General features: G+C 28.7%; 2 protein-coding genes across 4 annotated transcripts; both read left to right on the top strand.

The window, feature by feature from the left end:
• The first annotated feature begins 249 nt into the window (after window positions 1-249).
• On the top strand, window positions 250-3973 carry IPT2 (tRNAisopentenyltransferase 2). 3 transcript variants are annotated; one of them, XR_016517488.1, is made up of 10 exons: window positions 250-515; window positions 600-679; window positions 761-829; window positions 953-1025; window positions 1123-1244; window positions 1891-1965; window positions 2248-2663; window positions 3096-3171; window positions 3273-3436; window positions 3708-3973. XR_016517488.1 is itself a non-coding variant. In XM_068632817.2 (10 exons), exons 1-10 carry the CDS (start codon window positions 305-307, stop codon window positions 3858-3860), a joined length of 1434 nt encoding a protein of 477 aa, XP_068488918.2. In that variant the 5' UTR covers window positions 252-304; the 3' UTR covers window positions 3861-3973. The 3 variants fall into 3 exon arrangements, 2 of the variants coding, with proteins under 2 accessions (XP_068488918.2, XP_090153584.1); XM_068632817.2 differs by having other exon boundaries at window positions 252-515; window positions 2253-2663; XM_090297458.1 differs by lacking the exon at window positions 250-515 and having other exon boundaries at window positions 761-809; window positions 2253-2663.
• An 11993-nt stretch (window positions 3974-15966) lies between these two features.
• LOC137825217 (dehydration-responsive element-binding protein 1B) lies at window positions 15967-16935 on the top strand. Its single transcript, XM_068630891.2, has one exon. It carries the CDS (start codon window positions 16086-16088, stop codon window positions 16752-16754), a length of 669 nt encoding a protein of 222 aa, XP_068486992.1. The 5' UTR covers window positions 15967-16085; the 3' UTR covers window positions 16755-16935.
• Window positions 16936-27883: the final 10948 nt, after the last annotated feature.

Here is a 27883-nt window from a genome sequence, read left to right as displayed (position 1 = left end):
ATCTCACATTTTTATATTATTATTTTTATTATACATTAAAAATAACTATTTATCAAGAAACCGTGAACTTTAAAACGTACAAGTAAACATAAAGAACTAACGAAGGAAGTGAAAAATTGATTAAAAAATACTAAAACAAAATCAAAATTGCTGTCTAGATTATTATTATTATTATGAAATAAATAAATAAATAGAGAAATCTAATTTTTCTGTTGAAACCCTAAAACCAAATAAATTGAGTATTTTGTCCCAACATCTAAAACTGACATTAGGGGAAGAACGTAGAGTGAAAGAAAGGTTAACAATGGCGTCAGAGAGCACAGTGACTTCAAACTCCACCGATGGTGAACGACCAAAGGTGGTTGTCATAATGGGACCCACAGCTTCCGGAAAGTCGAAGCTTGCCGTTGATTTAGCTTCTCACTTCCCTGTCGAAGTCATCAACGCTGATTCCATGCAGGTCTACCGCGGCCTCGATGTTCTCTCCAACAAACTCCCTCTCTCTCACCAAAACGGTACCACAGTATCCTTGCCGCACCTGATTTTTCTCCATCGCAATCTCGTTCCGTTTCTGAAATCACGTTTCGAATTTGCTGCAGGAGTGCCGCATCATCTCTTGGGCACTGTAAGCCCCAACGTGGAATTCACGGCTAAAGCGTTTCGGGATTCCGCTATTCCCGTATGTCTCAATCGAAGAACGAAGAGAATCCACTTTTATTTTTATTATTTATTATTTGCTCTTTTTTTTTTTAATTTTCAGATTATTGATGACATATTGGCTCGCAATCGTTTGCCTGTTGTAGTTGGAGGTACAAATTACTATATCCAGGTTGGGATTTTGAGTCATGCGTTCTTTGTGTCTTGTTGTGTAACTTGTGTTCTTCATTTTATTTGTTTATTAAACTTATTTCTGCTTATTAATTTTGAACTTTTGCCAATTTATCCTCTACAGGCTCTTGTGAGTCCGTTTCTTCTAGATGATTCTGCAGAAGATATGGATGAAAGCTGTTTGGGTGACCCACCTGGTATATTGTTATGTATTTGGTGCTTTCTTTTACTTCATGTTTTGTCTCTGTTTCAATTGAAATATACTTATCATTTATTGCATTTGTAATTTTATAGGCATCACGCAGTCTGAGAACAGTTTCCCTGCCGAAAATGATGGTTCAAGCTATGGTTATGATCTGCTCAAGGATATTGATCCAGTTGCTGCTAATAGAATCCATCCAAATAACCATAGAAAGGTTGGGTATAATTTGATTATTTATCGTTTATACTTCTAGAGAAATGCTAAGGTCCATCTTATTTATGCAGTTGGAGTAACGTATGCAACAATGCCATGATGTTTTTTCTGTTTATAATGAGTTCAAGTGCGTTGTATGTGTTAAGATTTTTACATCGTCACCTAGTTAAATATCAGTCATGATTTGACTTTTAAAGTAGTTGTTGCAAAAGTCAGCATCTTAATATATATGGCCGTTTATGATGGTATAACAATGTCATGAGATCTCCTACACAACTCTTGTTGAAGACTAAATATATTGAGTGTGGAACTAAATATTTGTTTGGACAGTGATCGATAGTGGGTAACAAATATGTCCAACAAACTTTGTTAAGATAGACTTTGCTACCATCTCACAAAATGAATTTAGGTCTAAGTAAACTCCCTGCTTGCAAACAAACATCTACATTATTAATGTTTTTAAATTTAATTCATATAATATACAAAGCACATATAAGTATGCTTATTATTGTAGTCATATGATTTTAGTTTTGGCGTTCTGTTCATCAAAATAAAAGCTGTTCTATCTATTCATTTTTTAAATTTAAATATACATGAAATGCCTAACTGGGGATTACCCGCGTACTTGTGTTTTTAATGGGTTTCAGATAAATCAATATATTAGTTTGTACACTCGCACTGGTGTTCCTCCTAGTAAAGTTTTTCAAGGGAAGGCGGCAGAGGTTTGTTTTCTTCTTTGGCAATCATCCATTACTGGAATTTTGATATGATCTCTTTTCTCTTTGTCTATGTATGTTTTTATAATTATTTTCCAATTTGTGGTCTTTTCCCACTAATCACAGTGCCGCACTTTACTTATTCTGTTCTATTGATGGACAATTGGTGTGGTGGACATCAAGTGGATTAATAATGGAAGAAAGATGTTAAATTGCCAATGTTTTATTGCAATATGTCTGTTGATTATTTTTTCCCCTTTTAAATAATATTGGTCGTACTTGTGGCAGGGCAGAATTGGGGTCAAGTTGACAACTTAAGATATGATTGTTGCTTTGTATGTGTGGATGCATCTCTCCCTGTACTGGACAGATATGTAGAGCAGAGGGTAGATTGCATGATGGAAGATGGATTACTCAATGAAGTCTATGACATTTATAATTTGAATGCAGATTATACTAGAGGTTTGCGACAGGCCATTGGTGTCCGTGAATTTGAGCCTCTTCTTAGAACTTGTGTTGTCAAAGACATGTATGAAAGAGAGAGGGATTTGACTGAAGGATCCAGCATAGAAAAGGGCAAGACGTTGTTTAATGGTAATTTGGTGGAGTTGGTGAGATCTTCCTCTGATACTGAATCCACAATTCTTTTGGAAGAAGCAATTGAAAAAGTAAAGGTCAATACCAGGAGACTTGTTCGCCGACAGGTAAAAAATTAATGTCATTTGTTTTATGACTTCAACAAGCATTCTTATTTTGGCCGGGCATGCAAGGAAACTGAAAATGTCATTTTTCTGTATTCACAAGTAATAGCAAAATTGCCAGTACCACTGAGATGATTCATCTGAATTTTGACTTAGAAATTTGAAATACATTGTCCTTTTTGTAGAGCATTTAGTTCACCTGCTATTCTGCTGTACAGTATCACTATTTATTTGTTTTAGCTATAATTTATTTGTAATATTTTTAGTGTTTTCCAGTGCTTCCTAGAATTAGTGTTATTGTCTAAGTAGTCCGGAACATGATAACCTCAAGGAAAATAACATAAATATTCAGTATTCGTTGGTGACAATGAATTGACTGGAGTTTGTACGGAAACTTAAAGTCTGAGATTTATATAGAAGCTTTGTTCATGACAGAAGAGGATGCTCAGTCGACTGCAAACATTGTTTGGTTGGAACATACACTTTGTTGATTCCACAGCACCAATATCAAGTAAGCTGTTTTAATCTTGTTCCTGCGTATTTTCTATGTTCGTCAATTAGGTCGTTTAGTATCCACCCTGGATTACATTCATTTAGTTATTTATGTTTCAGGCAAATCAGAAGATGTATGGGCACGCCAAGTAGTTGAATCTGCTGTGAAGATAGTTAAATCTTTCTTGAGTGGGAACGGAAGCTTCTCATCCACCTTTGGGACTTCAAATGACACACGGATGAAAATAATCCAAAGGGACCTCTGGACTCAATACGTATGCAAGGTCTGTTATGTTTTATGATCCACTTGCCCAGAGACATTTGTTTCGTTTTTTGTTAATAACTTAAATGAATCTTCTTTTTACTCTGGAAAGGGAGTGTGGTGATCTTGCAGTCTTACTGCAATAATGTGGCACAAACTGCATACAATTTTCACCTACAGAAAAAAATAGCAAATTTAAGTTTCTCTAAATTTTTTCATTTGGATGCCGAATTTTTCTGCATGAAATACTACATAAAAAGTTGAAGTTTTCTTATGAACTTTCCTTTTGGCAGGCGTGCGGAGATCGGGTTCTTAGAGGATTACATGAATGGGAACAACACAGACAAGGTCGAGGGCACCGAAAACGTATTTCAAGTCTTAAGAGCAAGGGTCAATTTCCTGGTTTCGTGGAACAGAAGGTGGAATATTCTCAGTGTGAACAGTGACCATGTCGTATGATTTACGAAATGAAATATATATTGGTATTGTTGAAGGCATCTCATGTTCGTCTGAAAACAAATTAAGTAAGGAATTTAAGTTAAAGTGATATTTCCTTCAAGCTTTTTCAAATATTTATTCACGTTAGATAACTAGATCACACGAGGTGCATTAAAATAAATTTATTAATAGAAACGGGACATCGTCACCTTTTTTTTTACACTATCATCTTATTTGTAAGTTATCATATATAATATTTTTCTTTACTTTTTATAAGTTAAACTATGTTTGTAGTCTTAATTTGTTATTAAATTTGTTTTTATATTTTTATCTTTTAAACTATTCATTTTGGTATTTTAACTCTTGAAATTAAATAAATAGTCTTTCAAAACTGTAGTTGTCTCTTCAATTTTATGGTACAAGTTTGATTTTATTTAATGATTGAAACCTATTATATTTATTAATACGAAAATTAGTAAATCACAAAACTCAATTTATTGGTGAATAAATCTACATGTTTATCAAACTTTACATTGTAACGAAAAATATGTAATAACAATAAAATAATTTAGATCTAATATCCTGAGACAAGTGCTTTAACTCACTGCTATGGAAGGATTGGCTCACAAATCCACTCTTTATTTTTTTTTATTTTTAAAAATATGTAAAATGATATTAGATTTTTTAGGCTATTCTTTTATGTTTTTAGTGTTCTCAAAAGTTAAAAATGTATTTGTCATTGTTTTTAGTTTATTTGTTTCCAAACTTAATTCTTATAACACTTATCCAACTCAAATTTATATATAAGACTAGAATTTTTTTTTTCGAGTCAACCTGTTAGTTTGTGGACCTTTTTTCCAATCCAGTCCATGATTTTCAAGGCCAGCCCATAACGTCAATTATGTAGAATCAATAATAAAAAAAAATGTATTTCAAAATCTATAATTTATATTTTGAATTCTACATTTCAAAATACAAAATTTAACTTTTAACATTCCGACATGTATAAATGAAATACTGATGGCACATTCTGGATTTAAATTCTCAAAATTGATAATTTGTTTTTAAAAAATAAAATTAGAATTTCAAATTTTATGAAAGCACAACTTGGAAATGGCTTCTTCTTCCTGCACCCCTACGTGTTTCTTCCTGCACTCCACAATTTTCTAAATCCCAAAACTGGCCTTAATCTTTTATTTGAAGAATGACACCGTGGTTACTGGAAATCGGGTCAATCCGGAACTAAATATTTTTTTTTTCTGGATGAGGGGGTGTTCTGGAAGCAAATTTTGCATAAATTATTAATTTTTGGATTGCTGAATCCGGAAGCCTAATTCTATTATGGATTGATGGATCCAGAATGCTTTTTTTTAGTTATGAATTTCTGAATCTGGAATGTATACTTTTGTTATGGATTGGTAGATCCAGAATGCTTTTTTTGAATGATGGATTTTTGAATGTGAAATGCATATTTTGAATTATGGATTGGTGGATCTGGAATTTTACCAGAAGTGCCTATCCGATTTTTCGGATTCCATAATTCAGAATGCAAAAAAAAAAATACAGTTCAAGTGCATTTTAGAGTTTTTAAAAAATAATAGGGACATTTTGATCTTTGCATAACATTGTGGGGGTGCAGAAAGAAACTGCCCTTGAAAATATAGAGGTGCAACTTGAAAATATGGACGTGCAGAATGTAACTGGCCCACATCAAACTTGTGTACGTGTGATCCAATATCGGTCCATACCTTGTAACAATATCCAAAACTAGCACATGCATAACGTGCTTTTAGTTTGTCACGTAATACTGGAACCACTTTTTATTTGTTTTGTTTTTTCTACAACACTTAATTACATAATCTTATTTATTTAACTTTAACTATGAGCTAAATTTATAATATTTTTACATGTAGTTAGACATGTATAACCCTTCAATTACATCGTCATCACACAAAATCTTAACCCTTCAATCAATTTATCATTGCAATATTTTTTTACAATTAAAACGAGATTTAGCAAAATGAAAAGTGATTTTTTAACACATTACCATTTCGAGTATTTTCTTTATGGTAGAGGATTCACTTCATAACACTAATAATAATTTGTAAAACAAAATTAATCTTTATTATATACTTTAATAATATTACGACACAATTAATCGACATATAAATAATTATATATTAACTTTCGTTTTTTTCATAACCTCTTGGCAAATAAAATTAATTATATTTATATGCGATTAATCACATCTATTTAAGTGATACCTAAAAATAGTAAATTCAAACCTAAATTAGCTACTTTACTTCAAAATTATTTTATAAACACTCCATATATCGTAAGAATAAAGAGTCTGAACAATACTAAGATTAAGATGATGGGAGAATTGATTGAAAAAGATATTTTAACAAAAATAATTTTTTTTAATTCTTAATTGATTAAACTTCTCAATATTTAAAAAATATATAAAGTTAATGAATGAAACAAACATTTCAAACTCAAATAATCTATTTAAAATAACTATTTCAATAGATGTATCACAAATAGATGTAAATGTATCACAAATACTACCACATATGTATCACAAGTCATTATCAAAACAACCAACATAAACATGTTTTTGTGGAAAAAGAATCATACAACTTCTTTAGTGAGTGCTATTATTTATTTATATATATTAAACCGGTTCGAATCGAATGAGTCACGTTATTTGATATTGGTGACCGATTGACTGAGTGACTGACTACATTAAAGAACAAAAAGAATATGTGTGACAAATATGGTAACATTTTACAAATCAGGGTAACACTTCTAAAATCTGAGTCACACCCCCACAATTCGAAAACTATGAGACAAATAAGTTAACACTTTTTTATTAAATATGTGTCAAATATGGTCCATAAACGAGATAACCCACTACTAAACAATATAAACAATAAACACAAAATATATTACGAAGTGAACTTTTAAGTCTAACTCAACTCCATAAAATCGGCTCATGAGGTTGAGATTTGCATTCACTTATATAGAAATGAAAGATTCTAATCTCTAGTTGATGACCGAAGAGAAAGCAACAACTGAACAGAAAAAAATAGTAATAAAAATAAAACGAAGAGAGATCAAAATCAATTGTTATCTATATAATGAGAGAGTGTATAAGGAATAGTATATATAGCCCAACCCCAATCATTGCTACGAAACCCCAAGCAAAGTGCGTTTTAAACGAGAAAATAATTTAATTTAAGGTTCATAAAGAGAAAGAAAAGGTGACACAGTGATGTTGAAGAGAATGATGAAGCAAAATTTGAACCGGAACATAACTCACACTTCACAACATATTGACTTACTCACTATGCAGGAACAGATTTCGTATTTCTGTACTTCTTTTTCTTTTACAAAATTCATATTTTTGTCCAATCTTCTTCTATATATATTTTACATTTTAACTAATTAAATGGTTTTTTAATGATACCTTAAACGAATGTGTTAGATCTAAAATTCAACTCAAAATAGTTTTTCTAAAATGTATTTTTTTATATTATGAAAAAATAGAATCATGATTAATGATTTTTTCTTAGAATAATATTATTCATACTAGTGTTTTTTTACATTTAAATCCAGAACGACAGTTTACTTTATTTTATAAAGTATTTTTTTAAAAGTAATCTTATTTAATGCAGAATCAACTACTAAAATATAAGTTTTTTTTCTTAAGAGGAAAACTAATTAATTAAAGAAACTACTCCTTCTTATAATTAAACCATTTAAGATTTTCTTAAAAGATAAATGAAGGTAGTCCAAAAGTTGGAATGAACTAAAATAAATCAGTTTTCTTTTGTTATTCTTTCTATTTCTATGTAATTTTTACATAAACGTTCATCTATCGTATTAACATTGATGAGAGATACTCATGAACAAAAATATATTTTAAAGGTTCATTTCCAACCAATTGTTTTTCTCTTAATAATTTATATATAATAACTTGTTAATTTTTGTTGGTTTCCGTATTAATGTCGATGGTCAGTAATAATAATTCTTCTTATCCTAATTTCTTATTAACCAATTTGAACCTAAAAGTAATTAAAATATTTTCAAAATTAGCTAACAAAAGATTATCTCACATTAGGGCCAACATGATTTTGACATTAAATGTACCTAACGTGTGGTCTTGCCAAAATGATAAGGCATGATAAACAAGTGTTTAATAATAAGAAATTGAAAAAAAATGATGTCAATGACCTTTTGCAACCAAAGAAAAATAAAAAACAGTGAAAATTGATAAGGAAAGAAAAAGTGATTGTTTGATATTATCTTATTCTTTTTTTAATAATAACGATAATATTTGGTTTTTATCAAAATAAAAAAAAATATATTAAGTTAATAATAAAGATAATATTCTAGTTAATCTTATATATTTTTTATGATTTAAGTAAATAATATTTAAAGTTATTTATTTAAATAAAGATAATCCTCCTAAAATAAATATCTTTCTTGTAGGAAAAATATTCCTAAATATAAAATTTAATTTTATAGTTTTAAAATTCTTTTTATTATCCTCGATTGCAACAACTTAAAAATTATATTTTACAAATATAGGTTTTGAGTTAATTGAGTACTTGTGTAATTTGTGGGTGAGCCCGTACTCCTTATTTCAAGTCATGACTTGCTTAACAATTATATATTATAATTTAGTTTTACTTTTATTTAATATATTTTTTTTAATGCATTTATCTTATTGACATCTTATAGTTGAGATACTTGTAAAATGTGATTTGTCCTCTATTATATACTCTAATTTAACTTTATTTTTATTATCTAAATTTAATTTGACTTTATTTCTAGAATCTCGAGCAACATTACCATAAACATATAGTAAAAGCAAAACAATGTTCTATTGCATCATATATAGCATTTTTGTCTTGGCCAAAGTTGGTATACATGCCTCAATCATATTCAAATGGTCTGGTTACTCAGTTTCAATGTTCAATCTCATTTTTTTTATTAGTTCATCACACAATTTTGGTCATATATGTTGTAGAGAAACCTTTTCATACTCTAGAGCTTAGGCTTTTTGGAAGAGATTAAAAGCAACATTTAGTTCAAAATTTCAAATTTTGGTTTAAATAGTTAAAAAATTATGTAAATTAATTTTATAATGTGACTCATATGAAATAGATTTTGGGTTTTGGGTTTGAATTTGGTTAATGTGAGAAGTTATATATATATATATATATATATATATATATTATACCTAATGAAAATCTGATCGATGGAGATTGAGAAAGAATAGAAATACAGTTTCTACAAAGATGGTTGTCTCACTGTTAACAATCAATAAAGGGTGTGACAAGAACATAATTGTCCTGCTCATATAGGGATTCTCATGGATCAAGGTAAGCGTCTATCTCTATTATAATTGAATATGATGTGTGAAAATAATAGTTTGTAAGATCCTTAAGATGATGATGTGAATTATTGTTTATTATTGCACGTTCTTGATTTTACATAAACATGTCACCTTTGGGTCACTTCTCATATAAGAGATATCATTTTCCAATATACCATCTACTTTGAGTCTTCAACTCAATCTAGTATGAAGTTCTGCACATTGGTAATTCTCTACTTGGTAATGGAACTAGTTTAATTTTAGTATATTACATGACAAGTTTCAGGATAGTAATTCTATCACTACTGTGGGGGTGGTAAGATGTTGGAAATTATGTTATGAGGAAACAAAATAAGTTGATTTTACGATTGTTATATCACTAATAGTAAGCATATAGGTTAAATTCTCTGTGTGTTACGTTTTCTTGTTTTAGATATATTTTGCAAAAAGGAATAAAAAAAATAGTGTATGACACTTAATGTCAAGGACATGTAACATGAAGTGCACTAGACTCTAGAAATTAAGAGCAATATCCAACTACATTTTGGACCAAATAAGAATCAAAGCTTCCGCTAGAATGTGAGATGTAATATTATCAGGGTGTGAATAGGTAAACACAAACACTAAGGTCCACTCACTCAAAGAATGTTTCTCAGAAGAAGAATTAATTGTTGATACAAGTGGCTTAAATTTATTTTGCTATCTAATGACAAAGCATATATTTTAATGTAGTGATTTTTTTTAGAAAAGTGTATTCTACTGAAGACACTTTAGTAGGAGGACCAATTAGAACTTATGCAAATGTCATAAAGCTTGTGTCTAGATGGTCTTTTAGACAAAACTTGCATCTAAGTCTCAAGCTAGTCTGTACGGTCAACTAGATGAACTTTGAACCTCAGGTTCAACACCAACACAACCACAAATTGGATCTTTTATCTGTGTCTCAACTTCATAGGCTAGATAGTTCATTACATCCTTCGTTTGGTGAGGTTGAACTTTATTCAAATTTGAACTGAAGTTGTAATAAGTTTGACAACTTTAGTATAAAAATAATATACAAAAAAGTCATTATCTCCATGCACGACTTCTGTATATTATTTTTCCACTAAAGTTGTCATACTCCAATGATTTCATCTCTTAAAAAAAAAACTCAATAACATTAATTAACTTCAATCTTCTTCATTGAACCAAAGTCATGTGTTCTACTGACTTTTGTAACAAAAATTGCACTAAATTGAAGTCACCTTTAAAAATAACGACTTCTTGAGAATAAAGTCATGTTACCTTAACACCACTTATTTATTTAAGTATTTTTTTTTCTTTCTAATATGATCATTTTAATAAATTTGGTGCGATTGTGATAAAATTTTAGAAAAACTTGTGGTTTAATAAAATAAAGATTAACACGTTTTAATATTCAAAAGAATTATGCTATTTTTTATATCGAAAAACAAAAGGTTACAAGTTATAAGAATATTTAGTTTTTATGTTACACAACAGGTTTCTTTATCATTCAATTTTATTTTTTTATATTTGTCATTCATTTTAAAACAAATCAAAATAACCGAACTGTACGAGCTTTCAAATTCTGAAAAGGTGAAAGTAATCAAAATTACTTGTATATTGATTCAGGAAAAAAATAGGCCCTTTTAATAATAAAACTGCATTCAAATAGTTAAATTTTCTTCAAGAATAAAAACTAAGGATTTATAAATAATAAAATCAATTTAAGAAAAGAGAGATAAATGTCTAAAAAAAACTATTTAATTATCTGATTTATTAAATATTAAAAGTAAAATTTCTAGAGCTTAGAAACCTTCATATTTTGACCAGATGTCTTTTAAATCACTTAAAAATTTGAAATTATTAAATTTATTAAAAAATAGAGCACAATGATAGTTATATATTTCTTATTTTTTAAAAACGTCTATCTTCTTTAGTAAAATAACATTTATATTTCTTATATTTTAATAAAATATCACCCATATCCCTTATCTTATTTAAAAATAACATATTAACTAAAATTTAATTAATAATTATAAAAATTAAAGTTTTAAAACATTAAATTTGTTTATATTTTTTATTTAAGTTTGATTAGTATATTATATTTAATAAAATAAGAAATGTAAATATTACTTTAATAAAAAAACAAGGAACGTAATTATTACTTTAATAAAAAACAAGGGAGATTAGTATATTTTATTAAAAAGATAAGAGAAGTTGATATCTTTAAAAACTGAAAGCTTTTTTTTTATTTAATTAAAAAGATTAAGGAAGTTGGTGTCAGTTAAAAATTAGACTTTTGTAATTGTCATTTTATTGAAACTTAAGAAGAATAAATATTAAATATGTATTTCAGAATTAAAGAGGATGTTAGAGTCATTTAATACATTATTTTTCTAAAATTTAACAAGAGAACATAGATACTATAATTTAATAAAAGTGTAGAAAATAAATAACAATATTAAATGGAAATCTTGAATAAATAAATATAAAGCTTTTAAAATATTTTATATTATAATTATAATTAATAATAAATAGGCATATTTAAAAATGTACACAATCTAGCTTAGTTGATTAAGTAAAATGTGTAAGATGTTATACATTTCTTGACATTTATTATAAAATCATAAATTTAGTATGCATGGTAATTTGTAATTAGATTGATAATACTCACAAATTATTAAAAAAAGGTATTAACCTAAGCTTTAATCACGATTAAGCAAAAAAAAAATCTTAAAACATGTGATTTGTAAAATGGGAAAACATTGGGGACCATGAATTATTATCATCATCGAAAAAGATAGAGGTGTGTTTGGTTGAGTATGAATGGTGGACTTTATCCATACTCGTGATGTTTGCATCTGAAGAAAAAAATGAATTGCAATTTTACTAAGTAAAAGTGGGGCTTAACGTTATTTGATTGAATTTCAAAACCCATTCATTCACAGGTATGGAAATTCCAGTTCACACAGCTATTTTATAATATTATTTTTTTAATACTAATTAAGCTTTTAATTATTTTGACTAACATCTTTATACTTTTAATGGAGTCTTTTTTAATTTTTCAATTAATTCTAAGATTAAATGGATTTTTTTTCTTAAAATGGAACCTTTTTTAAAATTAATTCTTTAATAACACCATTTTTTTAAAATTTAATTTATTCGATAACACTATTTTTATTCACGGTCTCACATTTGTTTCTTAGCAGTGGGTAGAAATATAATTTTGATTTTCAGTTTTCGATTTTAATGTATAAATGTTTAATTGGAATTAATTATACAGTAACCTGAATTTTGGGATGGTGTTTTGGATTTTTTTTTGCTTTGTCAGAGTGAATGGAAAGAAGAAAGGAAATATAATATAAAACAAATTTAAGAAAAAATAAAGTAAAATAAAACGATTTAGAAACTTTTTTTGTAAGTAAGAAATATTTTGAAAATTTTAATTAAAAGTGGGGAGAATAAATTTTAAATGAGAGGAGAAAATTATTAAATTATGTAAGGCTAAGTTATTAAAAAAAATTTATAGTGAATTTAAATATTTATAAAATTGAAATAGAAGGAAATATAAAATTTGAAAATTAAAAAATTAAAAAATATTAAATTCATAGAGAATTTTTTTTTCATCAACAATAATGATTAAATAAATAAATGCAAACCAGGTGGTTAAATTTATAGAGGATAATAATAATATAAAGAAAATGAAATAAAATATTTTGTATGTACTATGAGAAAAATAAATGAAAAATTGTTTTATTTTTGCACTTTTATAATAAATTTGAATTGTGGATAATAAATTCTAATAAATTTGTAAATATAGTTTTATAATAAAATTTAAATTGGCTGAAAAAATTATAATAAATTATAATATTGGTACCAAAATTATGTTGGTATTATATTTTTATTTAAAAAAATATCAAAATAAGTAATAGTAAAAATTAAATAAGTAATAAGCATTTATAAAAAATTAGAAGTCGAAGTTATATTTTTTAGAAATCAGATTTAGATAATGCACCAAATAACATTTTTTTTGTTTATTGAAAAAAACCAGAAATATCACTACAAGATAATCATGAAATAGAAACCAATTTTTAGAAACCAAAATAATTAGTTGCAATAGTAACTAAATTAGAAAATATTTTATAAACTAAACAAAAAATTGGTTTCTTGGTAGTTAAAACATGGTTGCTAATTACATACCAATTTAGAAATTGCATTCTTTTATTCTATTTTAACTACTCCTATTTTAATCCTTACATAATAATATATAAAGATACATTAGTATATGATATGTTTACATAATATTTAGAACATAAAATTATCAAAACTATAGCTAAGTAATACATAAATAAACTCAACCACGAGTGAAAATAAAAATATCTCTCTAGCTACACTAGATCTATACCTGGAACTCTTTATTACGTATGATTATAGTAATTTATAAATATACATGAAAGAAAGAGTGAGTTAATTTAAATTGAAACACAAGACAATAAAATATACATGATAAATACATGTAAAAAATCTAATCATGCATAATATTGAATTATTATATACTAAGATGCAGAAATTCTCAATCACATCTCAATCAAACAACGTAATTTATTGAAAAATTTATATTTAATATCCCAATCACATACAAAAATTAAATCCGTATGTAATATCCGTATGTAACACTTATTTTATATACTAATCCAAATCCTAGGTAATAATCTGTATGTAAATCAACAATAAAAAAATTCATTTTCACCGTACTATTAGAATAATTCATGCAGCTATTTTGTAACAACTTTGACATAAACTTTCTTGAACTTCTCACCATCTTTTGTCTAAATATATATATATATATATATATATATATATATATATATATATATATACTATTATCATATTTATAAATATTTGGTGTGCCTTATATCTTCACACTCCTTCTTAGAATTAATACCAAAAATCATATTTATTTTCATGTGTATCCATCCTTTGTTTCATTGTTATCATGGTATTTAGACATTGGTTATTTATTGGAAGCTGCTACAGCGCAATGCAATATTATTGGGTAATTTTTTTCCCAATCCAATTCGTGACCATATTTGTAAACTTGTCAAATTTACTATGATTTTGTGGTGAATACAATTCTAATAAATTTTTTCTCATTAATATTAGTATTAATATTGTTATTATTAATATTAATAAAAATATTAATATCAATATCAATATTATTATTATTATAATTATTAAAAATATTTTGTATGTAATATTTTATATACGGATACATTCTATATGTAATTATTCCCGTTTCATGACGCTAAAATTACATACTGATTAAATCCGTATGTAATCACTTTTGACTTACATACGAAAAAATTTGTATGTATCGTTTATTTACATACTAAAATTAAATCTGTATGTAAATATTCATATTTAATCACTTTTAGTTTACACACAGAAAAATTCATATGTAGTTACTTTTATTTTTATATACGAAAAAATTCATATGCATCACTTTTATTCTTACATACGGACAAATTTGTATGTAATGTCTATTTACATATTGAATTAAATTCGTATGTAAATATCCGTATGTAATACTCACTTTACATACGAATTCTGATTTCATATGTAATAATCGGTATGTAAATAAACAATTTCTCTTTGTTTCTGATCTTAGGGTGTATATGTTGTGTATATGTTAAGAAAAGCTTATGACCTCAAATAATCCCTAAGTTTTGTTTGAGAATTTCTCCATAGTTATTGAATCTCTTAGATAACAAATACCGTGGATAACAAATATTTGCTTTCAATAGCGCTTTAAATTTACACTTTTTTCTTTTTCATGTGAAATTTAACCATATCTAGAAGAAATTAATTTCACGTTTTTTTTACTTTCTTTTTCGTTTGGAATGCAATCATATATAGAAGAATTTATTGAAAGAATTGAAAAACAAAAGTACAAAGATTAAATTAAAATTAATTTTAAATATCAAAATAATTAGTTAATATTGATTAAATTGAAATTTTTCTTTATAAATTAAAAATTATTGATATTTAAAGTACTTTTTATTATTAATAAAAATTTATAAAATTATTTTTAAAATAGTAATAATAATTAGTTACCTACTAACTATTTTATATTTTAAATTTAATTTAATTAATATAATAATTAATTTTTTTTATCTTTAAATTTAGTTTTATTTAATACTTTTTTTTATCGCTAGAAATACACTATTGTTACCTCTAATAATACCTTTATAGTTCTAAATCTGGTAAGAAACTCAAGTTCATCATATTGTTTGTAGACAATTATATAATATCGTCCAGTTCCACTCTCTTTTCATCGTCTTTCTTACTTTTAGTTTGAGGCCACATTTTGTCTTTTTCTCTCTATATTTATCTGTGACTTTCTTTCCCCAACAGTCTGTGTAGCCTGGTTTAACAGTTTATCTTCTTTGAATTTGAATACCACTTTCGATCTCAGTGATGCTGGAGAGAAGACATCCATTGACGTCATCAAACTTTTTCCACAATCCAGGGATCTAGACATTCTTAATATGTCCTTCACGTCCCACGTGGTTTCTTAAAACCAACCAAAGCACTCAAACTCATCGTCTACATGTGTGGCCCGTGTACTTACGTTCCATTTCCGCGTTCATTTTCTGTCCAATTCGCGTTTTCCATTTATATATATTAGTCAACTAACCACACTTTTATACCAACCTCACTCCCCACACTTCCACAAAGAGAACACACTCATTGCCCCTCTCACTTCCGAACAATACAAACCCCATTAACCCTTATCCACTCTTATGCTTCATCTTTTCCAAAACTCACATAGATATATATAATTAATATGGACATTGAGAACAACGAATCTCCTTGTTCTACTTCACTGTCTCCACCAAACCCTAATCCACAACCCAGCAATGCTAATCCATCTCACAAGAGGAAAGCAGGTAGAAAGAAGTTTAGGGAGACGCGGCACCCTGTGTATAGGGGTGTACGCCAAAGAAACGGCAACAAATGGGTGTGTGAAATTAGGGAACCAATAAAAAAATCAAGGATTTGGGTAGGCACATACCCCACTCCTGAAATGGCTGCTAGGGCACATGACGTGGCTGTCTTAGCCCTTAATGGCATCTCTGCTAACTTCAATTTCCCGGATTCTGTTTCCCTTCTCCCCCTTGCAAAGTCTTGTTCTGCTCCAGATATAAGGGAAGCAGCAAAAGCTGCTACTCTTGATCAGGCTTTCATACCAATACCAAACACTGCCTTTTCTTCTTCCTCTCATGGCAATTCTAATTTTGAAGAAAATGGGAATGGTGAAGACAGTTGTTTGAGCATCAGCATGCAGAATGATGAGTCTGAAACAGTGTTCTTTGATGAGGAGGCACTGTATAATATGCCAGGTCTGTTGGATAGTATGGCAGAGGGTTTACTAATTACTCCACCCTCTACCAAAACAGCTCTGGACTGGGATCATATAGGTTCTGAAATAGACCTTACTCTCTGGAATAACTAGTTCAATATAGGGGTGCTAGCTTTTCACCGAGAGTGTGGTAGGACATTTTAACTGGTGGTGCTGTTAGTGTAAGCAGATGGAGGTACCTGATTCGTTGTGTTTGAAGAAAGATCTGTATGTATGTTTGAAGAAAGATCATTGAATGATACTAATTCTAGTAGTTACTAGAATCTTTGGTCAATTACTGCTGGTACTGGTGTACTGCTAATTTCTCCCAACCAGTTTTTCCAATTCATCAAAAAGACCTTTTTATTTTTATCAGAAAAAAAAAAATAATAATTAAAGGAAACACTTAATGGTGTTGAAACATCTTGTACAATCCTAACCATCTTGCTACTAAAACCAGAAACATAATTAACAAAACCGAGCTTATGAAGACTAATTTACTGCATAATTATGCAGCATTAAAGCACCCTACAATAACAAGCTTCATTTACATTGAATGTAGTTTCCCACTTCACTTCTACATCAAAACCAACAGCTAAGTTGCATTGTATACATCAATCTGCATAATTCAACTAAAAATCTGCATAAGAAGCTTGATCGTATAGCAAAGGAACAACCATCCATGTATATCATCAAAAAGACCTATCCATGTGAAGACAGAAAAGTTTATAAATGTGATTAGCAACGTCATAAGGGAGAAAAGAAAAGTGTGGAGTTATAGTAAATGAAAAAATCAACGAAATTTTGTATGTGTCAGATCCCTCCCTACACTTGATACCAATTTGTTCTATTTAAAAAAGTTCATGATAGGTTAACATTTTTCAAATTTTATGCAACAGTTTAATAATTATATATAAATATAATATTTTACTTTTAAAGGAAGTTGTCGAAGGTTTTTTTTTTTAAAAAAAATTGATTGTCAAAGTAATTATTTTCATTTAAAAATACTTTTTAAGCGACTGGTAATTGATTAGATAAATTCACCTCAACAAAGTGTAGTTTAAAAGTGATTTTTTTCTTTGTTATACTAACCTTTACCATGCCCTTGAACATTGCTGTGGTTTGTTAGTTACTTGTCATAAATGCTTATTAATTAGTTTGGCAGATAAAGGACAACCTATATTTAGAAAGAATTTATTGTTTTCATATACAACTGCTTATGCATAACAGAAAAAAAAACGTGGTTTTCTGGCATGGTTTTTCTCTTCTCCCTCTCTCTATTATCTTTTTTTTATGTAAATGTGTGTATATATATATATATATATATATATATATATATATATATATATATATATATATATATTGAGTGTTGCAATTAGATGCAGCTAATTTTCTGAAGAATGCTACAGGCACAACCAAATAAGCCTGAGATATGGTAGAAAAGACGAAGAAAAGTGTTGGGATAATTTTAGGAGATATATTGAAAATATTCAATACAATAATTCATAAGTTAATTATGTAAGACATCATAACATTATCTCTAACTCAAACTCTAAATTAGGTGTTTGAAAAAAAAATTATATGTTGTTTAACCTTTTTAATTTCTTTTTAATATGAAATTTTTAGTTGAGGGATTAAGAGAAAGTGTTAGGCTGATTATTTTAACTTGGGATAATTTATTTTATATAAAAAGTTCATTAAGAATTTTTTTTATGTGGTTATCCACATCATTGCTACCTAATTTTGAACAATTGTCATTCAGTTTAGGCAAACATCTTAGTATATAATAAGTAATAATAGAGATTGAAAGATAGGTCTTAATAGCATTAAAAGTTACAAAGAAACAAAAGAGGTATTATTGCCCATTTTATTTTACATTAGGAAACTGAATCATAATTAAATGACATATTGGAAAAAGTATTAATTTTTTTTTAATATTTTCAAATTAAAATATAATAAATATTATTTTTTAAATTATGTTGAATATTAGTTAGATTTCTACAAAAAAATATATTTTATTATTAAATAAACTTTGTTTCAAGTAATGTTTCTTCATTTGTATATATTTTATATTTCATATGTAATAGAAAACACTGCTATGAAATAGTTGGAGCATAGTGAGATGTGAAAAAGTGGTAAAATTTAGTTAACAAAATTTTCTTCTGTCAAAGAACTTTTGACTGTAGTGATGAGCTATAGGTATGAACGTGACCAATGTGCATCTTCTCTAGTAGACTTAGTCAAAGTCAAATTTTATTTATTTATTTTATATATATGTGCTTCTTTCAGTACGAGCAAAATATATAAGAAAAAACTTTTTGAGTTAGAACACGTTTTGCGGAGAGAAGAGAAAATAAGGGATTGAAATAAATAAAAAATTAAGAATGTTTAATTAAAAACTAAAAAATTAATAAAATAAAAATACTAATTGAACTCATTCACTTTTTATTTTTCTTCTTATTTCTTTTTACCAGAAAAAATTTAATTAAATCTACCACAAACCTTGTTTATATTGAAACAAAGAGACGTGTAAAATATTGTAGATCGATCAATTCTGAATGTTATTTTTTTATGCATCAATTCACACTGTAATAACTACCCTACTTTTGTCTCCATGCAGTGGCTAATCCGATCTTTCTCTTCCACACAATTTTTCCATAAAAATAAAACTAACATTATAAAAAAAATGATTAACTAAAATTAATTTAAAAAAAAAAAAAAAATTGTGTCTGATAATCCACAACCAAAGAAGAATAAGAAGATGGTATCCGTAAAAGGTGCAGTGGTGTTAAATAATTCCTCTTTTTGAGAAGTGATGCAGTACAAAGAATGCCCCTCTGGGTTAGTGTTCTGAATCCTTTTATGAGGGACTGTGACGCGGGTGCTGTGGCATTCACTCGCGGTGTCCACCAGCAAGGGGCAGAATACATGCTACGAGTGATGAAAATCTATAAACCTTATTTCGGTTCTTTTATCATTGGTGGCTATCATTGGGGCTATTTTTTTTTTAACAAAATGTTCTGTTTAAAAAAAATTACAAAAATGAACAAGTCGTGTTAACTTGATACGATTTCATATGCAAAAATTGTGTACGACTTTGACACGTCAACCTGAAATCGTTTCAATTTGGCACGACTTTGTCCACGTCATATATATATATATATTTAAATAAATATATATTATAATTATTTAATTAAAATTAAAATTATAAGTTATGTAATATTTGAAATTAAATTGATAAATAATTTTTTTATGAAGGAATAAATACATAGATAAAGAAAATTAGGAAATTAATAATCAAACTTGGAATTGAATTTTATTATTAAACCTGTCTGTGCGGACAATTGCTTCTATTGTGACATTCAGTTCTATAATGTGAACAACTTTTTAGCTTATTTGGAATTGAATCATCCACAAAAATAATTCTTTATTTATTTTCCAAATACAATAACACTTCTCAAATAAATATATTACGTTACCGTCAATTATTATCCATACACCATTATCTAATTTTTTGATTACTTAAAACTAACACCATTAAAAAATTATGTATCGAATTAATTTTAAATATTACATAACTCACTACTCGATATAAAAAAAATGATGTGGACAAAGTCATGCCAAATTGGCACGATTTTAGGTTGACGTGGCAGATTCAGATTGACGTGTCAAAGTCGTGCCAAGTTGACACGACTTGCTCCATTTTTGTAATTTTTTTGAAACTAACCCTATTTTAGTAAAAAAGAAAAAAAAGAGCCTAGTGTGGAAAAAACTCCCTTATTTCATGAGGAGACTTGTTGGGGTTACATTATTAGAGAGAGCTCCTTGGAGCTCATGCTAAATAAGAGCTCATACTAAATAAGGTGCGCAAAAAATTTAAATCGTTAAATTCAATTTATAATAATTTAAATTTATATTATTTTTAATTCATTTAAATGAATTTATTTTAAATTCAAATTTATATTTTTTTATTCAATTCATTTAATTGGATATAGATTAAATATATATTGGATACATTTTTGTATTATCAAAATGAATTTTTGATTGGATTTTGACTTGGTCCAGGCCTAGGTTGGGCATAGTCAATCCAGGACCAGGTTGAGCAAAGTCAGTCCGATTTCATGTTGAGCCGAGTCGGCCCAAGACAAAGTCGAGCCAATTGGGTTTGGGCCAAAGTCAAGCTGATTCGGCGTGGGCCAAAGTCGAGCCGATTCGATTCGGACCTATGTCGATCCAAGTAGGTCCGGGCCAATGTCGAGCCGAGTCGACCCCAACCCATGTCGAGTTCAGTCAACTCGGACCCGTTTTGAGCCGAGTCAGACTCGAGCCCAAGTCGAGCCAAGTCAGTCTGGGTCGATGTCGAGCCGAGTTGGCCCGGACTGATGTCGAGCCGAGACGGCTCAGGTCCATGTATAGTTGGGTCAGTCCGGGTCCATGTCGAGCCATTGTCGAGCCGAGTCAATCCGGGTCGAAGTCAAGCCGAGTCAGCCTGAGCCTATGTGGAGCTGAGTCGGTGCGAACCTATGTTGAGCTGAGTCGGTGTTGGGCGATGTTGAGTCGAGTTGGCCTGGGCCGATGTCGAGTTGATCGGTTGGACCTATGATGAGCCGAGTCGGCCCGACTTGGTGTTTAGCCAAGTTGGCCCAGGCCCATGTAAAGTTGAGTCGGTCTGGGACCATGTCAAGTCGAGTCGAGTCGACCCAGGCCCAAGTTGACCCGATTCAGCTCGGGTCTTAGTCTAGCCGAGTCGGTCCAGGTCCAGGTCTAGTCGGCTTAGGCCCAGGTCGAGTTAGGTTAGCCCGTGTCCATATCAAAATAGATTTAATCTAATTGACAAAGTGAATTTAATCTAAATTTTTTAACAATATGAGGGATATGGAATCATAGAAACAATATGATATTCAGAGCTTTAATGATACACAAAAAAAATATTTTAAGTGACACAAATAAAGGTCTGGGTGTAAATAAATCATAAATACCCAAATACAACACTCTCATATTCCGAATGATGTCTTAATTCTCTTGAAAGTCTGAAATCAATTAAGTAAATTCTTGGTGCAAATTATTAGGGTACATTTTATGGTTTCTTGGGGTCTAAGATCGGTCATTAGAAAGGTTATGTACATTCTACTCTTACCTGCATATTTTTGGTGTTGTAACATGGTTACCTATTGAGGTTGGACATGAATATATGTAGGGAATCGGTACTAACACTATTTTTTGTTGTAATTATGCATGTTTTAGTTCCTATGTTTTATGCAAGTTGTTGTAATTCCCAATGTATCAACTACGCGCAGAGGATAACTGCTAAAATACTTTCTGGAAATTTTCTTATATGTAAATTGTGTTAATGTTGTGGAAGAGGTGCTTTAAGATTATTTACTTTGTCAATGTATTTATGTTGAGAAAATAGCCCCTGTTCGTGGAATGGGGTGTATATTTTAGTGAAGATTTGTAGTTGGAAAGTCTAGGCATAACTATGGGGTTTTTTTTTTGAGAGTTTTAAGGTCATGACTCTATATTTTGGATCTTTTGTATACGAATTGGAGTATCTATATCATTTATTAGATTCTTTATGACTGATAAAAAAATGAACGAAGGAAGTTTTGGATGGACGAATTCAGTAAGAAGAATCTAGAAAAAGAAGAAATATGAGGTTAGTTATTCATACTATTAACTCCTTATTTGATGATGAAATAAATAACTCTGCAATAGATTGTTTTGGCTAAAAAATGGTAGTATAAAAACTCTTAATCTTTTGAAATTATCCATATAAATAGGTGTTATGTTTTCATGGGAGGAGAAAGATGTTTTGAGAAAACTAGAGGAGATGGAGGAAAGAAACAGAAACATGAAGAAAGAGAGAGAAAAGGGGGTGACTAGTATTCAATCAAAATCATTAGCATAAATATTAGGGGTTTAAGGGGAGGGATAAAATAGATATATCTTACAAAACTTATCTTTAAGGATGATGCTACTATGTTTATGTATATAGGAAACGAAACTTGATGTGTTGCATAATGTAAAGTTTTATTACCTATGAGAGGATAACAATATAGATTGGATTCATATGGAGGTAAAAGAATGATGCCGAGGGAATTTTGAGTATGTGGCACAAAGGTATATTTACTCATGAAAGGTAGATCATTGGTAAAGGGTATGTTGCTATGGTAGGTAAGTATACTAGAAGAAATAATCACGATAAAGTGGCAATTATAGTCAAGAATGTATTTAATGTGGGATGACATAGCAAAAATTAAATTGGTAAAAGCTTGTAAAACATGATGTATATTAGAAGATTTTAACGTTGTTAAGAGACATAATGAGAGGGGATAAATTATGTTGGCAACACTACAAGAGAGATGAGAGGATTTAATGAATTCATAAAAAAAACTAATTGTATGATGTGCCACTAGTTGGTAAAAAGTACGTGGTAGAGACTTAATGACATAGCTAAGAGTACGATAGACAAAATCCTAGTATTCTAAGAATGGATGGAACAATGGGTATGTTGTAAATAATATACCCAATACTTTAGTATTGAAGACGTCATTGACAGATTGAGGTTCATAACCATTTATGTCGTGGATATTTGGCATACAATCTTACTTTTAATGACATCGTTAAAAGAATGTGAAACACATATTTAGAAACTTGAAACTACATGGTAATAATAAAAGAAAAGATGAAAAAGTTGAAACACAGCCTAAAATTATGGAACAAAGATGTCTTACGAACACAAATAAACTACAAATAATTAGGAAGGTTAAGGAGTTAGATAATACGAATGATGATAATAACTTAGATGAGTATATGAGATTACAACGTAGGAAGTTACTTAGCGAACTTAAATTAGTTTATAATAAAGAAAACTAGTCATATTAAGAGGGAGAAATAAAGGAGGCAGTAAGATAGTGTGAAAGCACAAAAAGGTCCAGCATGGTTTTAACTTTAACTTTATCAAGAATAATTGAGAGACAATAAAGTGAGATGTAATACAAACAATTAACTATTTTCAACAATTTGTAAATATTGTTAGAGATCCCAATGCATAATTTATAACCTTAGTACCTAAGAAAAAAAATCCAATAGGTTTGGTTGAAATGAGTTATATCTTAGGTTGTGTGTATAAGGTTGTCTCTAAAGTATTGAGAAATAGGTTGAAGAAAATGCTACAAAAAAAATATTATAAGTACTTCCCAATGTTATATGTTATCATTGTAGTTAATGAAGTAATAGAAAATATTAGGAGAAAAAAGAAAAAAAAAAGAACTTTCTGGTAGTGTGGACAAATTATTGTTTATTCTTCTCTTTTGGGCCTCTTCTTTAATGCAAAAACTGAGAAATTTCTTCCTGCACATCCATAAAAAGATGTGAAATGATAACTTTGTTGTTTTCTTCATTTTTTTTCATTAACACCTCTCTTTCCTTATTTTTCGGATTCTAAAATTCTAAATTCTAGAGTTCAAAAATACATTCTGAACTCTAGAATTTGAAATACATTTTTTTTTTCTGAATTCTAGAATTTGGAAGGTATATTTTGGGTTTGAAATATATTCTGAACTCTGCAATTGTATTCAAAATTTTAGAATTTGGAATGCGTTTTTTTTATTATGAATTTTAGAGTTTGAAAGATTTACAGATTATATAACTTGGAAATGAAAAAAAAAAACAAATCTTGCACCTTTTCTCCGAGAGTAATTTTGGAATAAAAAAATTTATGGAGGTGTAGGAAGAAAATATGGAGGTGGAAGAAGAAATTTCCCAATACATAGATTATAGATTGAGTTTACAGATTTAAACATGGTCCATTTAAATATTTATCTTTGTTCATTGCGTATTTATATAAAATTTAAATTTCATATTAATGTAAAGTAATACTATTCTAATATCGTTTAATCATCTTCTTTTTTATATAAAAATTAGTTATGGGAAAATTAATTGATATACATATAACATAATAATGAAAAAAGAAACTTAAAACTATTGCCTGCCAATGTAATAAACCATGAGTTATGTGAGTGTTATGTGTTGAAACTACATTTTATTCTTTAAAAATTATTTTGATAACACGTTTTTAACAGATTCACAGAAACAAAATGATTCTCTATTCTTGTTAATGGAAACCTATTTCAGTAAACAAATTTGAAAACTGCAAAAAAACAGCAAAAATGAGCTTGGCCCATTGTCAAGGTAAAGCTAAGATTGGGGCTTTCATTTACAGATAAATTTATATGTTTAAGCTTGACTTCTTTTTTTGTATATTAACGTGCTTAATTATAATAATAAAAACAATATTTATTTATGTTTATTTGAATAAGCTAGTGTTTAGGTTTAAAAAACTTTTTTGCATGACTTAATAAAAATTGACTTACTATTTCCTTAAAAAATCTAGTATGGACCCACATGCTATTTGTAAGATAATTGATATATTTATACCCTAGTGATTTTTAATATTTCATTGCTTTTTATATTTGATGTAACAATAATAAAATATCTTGAAACTTGTTATACAATATTTATACTTATTTATCCTTCTGGTGCTTCTCTTAGTCACCCTTTACTATATTTTAACTTCATAAGTCATTTATATTATTAAAAAATGGAATTAAATATATTTCGGTGTGTTCAATATCATCACATCCTTTTCTCAAGAAAATAAAAAAGTGATTTTGAAAACAAACCATCATCCCCTTAGACACGATGGGGGGTTTGTTCTGGTACGTTGTTTAATAGTCTCACACTGCTTAGGAGTCGATGTCAATGACAATTTAAATACATATTCTTTCTTAAACTCTTTGAGATATCTTTTAAGAATAAAACTATGACGAAGCTTCTAACTCTAAAATATTATGATCTCAAGTATATTGAGATGACATCACTAGGATCAATCACCACATTTTAGGTATTGTAAAAAAAGTGATTTTGAAAACAAACCCTTATCCCCTTAGACATTGACTGAGGGGTTTGTTCTGCTACGTTTAATAGTCTCAAGTTGCTTAGGTGTCGATGTTAAAAACAATTTAAATGCATATTTTTTCCTTAACTCTTTGAGACCTCTTTTAAGAACAAAACTGTGAAGAAACTTCTAACTCTAAAATATTCTGATCTCAAGTATATTGAGATGACATCAGTAGGATCAATCACCACATTCGAGGTATTGTAAACAAAGTGATTTTGAAAACAAACCCTCATACCCATAGACATTGACTGAGGGGTTTGTTTCGGTATGTTTAGTAGTCTCACGTCGCTTAGGAATCGATGTCAAAGACAATTTAAATACATCTTTATTTCTTAACTCTTTAAGACATCTTTTAAGAACAAAATTGTGACGAAGCTTCTAACTCTAAAATATTCTAATATCAAGTATATTGAGATGACATCACTATGATCAATTATCATCAGGATCAATCACCACATTCGAGGTATTGTAAGAACTCCATCATGATTGTTCTAGCGGTTTTATCTTTAAAAGGTATAAGGTAAAATTAATATATCATGACAAGTTACTTTTGTTGGGAAACCTTTTGACATTTTTACACTCAATTCATCTCCCCAAAGAGAAAAGGCTATTGTATCCTATGATTACTCTCATTTTTCACACTATATGATAATAATAAAACAATTATTTTATACTAGTGCTAAGTGGTGCCTAATGTACTGAAAATAGCAAGTAAATCAAATAGTACATCCAAAAAGATCATGACACTACCTACCTATTGTTTGTGTTTTCCAAAAGACATTCATAACTCTTATATAAGATCCACATGTGGAATGAACATGAACTCGATACATAGGTTATTATTAATATACACTCATAGTCATGAAGTTTACTGCAAAGAGATCTTACCTATAAATATTTCTATTGGTACAATGTAAAAAAAATTGTGTTTTAAATTTTTTTATCAATAAATATTATTTTTATAGACATATTAATCTTCGCGGTTAATATACAAGTTAGGTTTTTTTAGCAAAATGTTAAATTTACTATCTATTTCTTTCTTTCATTTACTTTTATCATAAGTCAATTTAAAATCTCTTGAATTTCTTGATAGGGTAAATATTGGAGTTCATTATTGACTAAAATATCATCAATTATTAAAATTTGGATTAGATAAAGAGAAAATTTACTAAAAACATCAGCCCAAATAATTCAATTGTATATTGAAGGTTTTTTATTTCATAATAACTTGTGATTAAGACAGATTACCAATTGTATTGGTGCTATTAGGCTATCTATAATCAATAATACATTTCTTTTTTGACATATCATTTCATACAATCAAGCCAAATGTGTCTTCATTTTCTTTCATCGATAATAACATAAGAAACACATTTTGATACAAAACACTAATAAAAGTATTCATAGAATTTCCAAGTTCCCATGTTAATTACATGTATTAAATGATTTCAATATCAGTAATTAAGAATAATAAAAAAATATGTATTATTGGAATTAAATAGGTGAAGCTGATGAATAAAAATCAGCTGCACATCATTGTTGTATATTGAAGTGAGTCAAGATTCCTTAAAGATAAGTACATAAAAAGATGCCATTCATCCATGAATTGAAGTTCAATAATTTACCTTGGTGGTGCACATGGCAAGGACAAGGGGAACAGTCTAGCAAATGGCACCACTTTTCTTAAATAGAAAATGGCAGTGAAGAAAGGAAAGGCTTGTGGCATAAATATTATGATAATGTTTTCTGACTCTGAATGAGGCCAACCCATAACTCAAACTTCTAGATGGAAATGACCCCAGGGGTCTGTCCTTCATGTACAATGACAATTACACCAGACAATTTTAACTGTACAAATATGGAGAAGAAGTTGCACCATGGTGGGTCTATGTTTAAAACTAGTACCTTTCCTGATATTGAACCGTGGATTCTGTCCCAATAACTTTTTTTCCCTTTTTCTGATTGATTATATTAACTTGACGTGTGAAGAAGTCCAACTCGTACGTGAGATTATATATTTATGATTGATCTGAAATCACTCCGACAACGCATGATCTGGTAAATCCAGAAAATTCTAGTTATATTGAGTTCTAAATAGGTTTGATATCATAGTAAAAAATGAACTTTTAAGTTTAACTCAATTTTATAAAATCGGTTAATAAAGTGATATTTACACTCACTCATTTATATACTATGAAATGTTTTTATATCTATTATGGAATCTCCAACGGATTAACCTAGCAATGGTGAAATTGGTCTTTAGGATCTGCTGTGGACAAAT

This window comes from Phaseolus vulgaris, chromosome 11, assembly GCF_051622355.1.
Source record: "Phaseolus vulgaris cultivar YP4 chromosome 11, ASM5162235v1, whole genome shotgun sequence".
NCBI lineage: Eukaryota > Viridiplantae > Streptophyta > Magnoliopsida > Fabales > Fabaceae > Phaseolus > Phaseolus vulgaris.
Note: the sequence above shows the minus strand (reverse complement) of the source record. Positions and strands in the feature narration are given on the sequence as shown.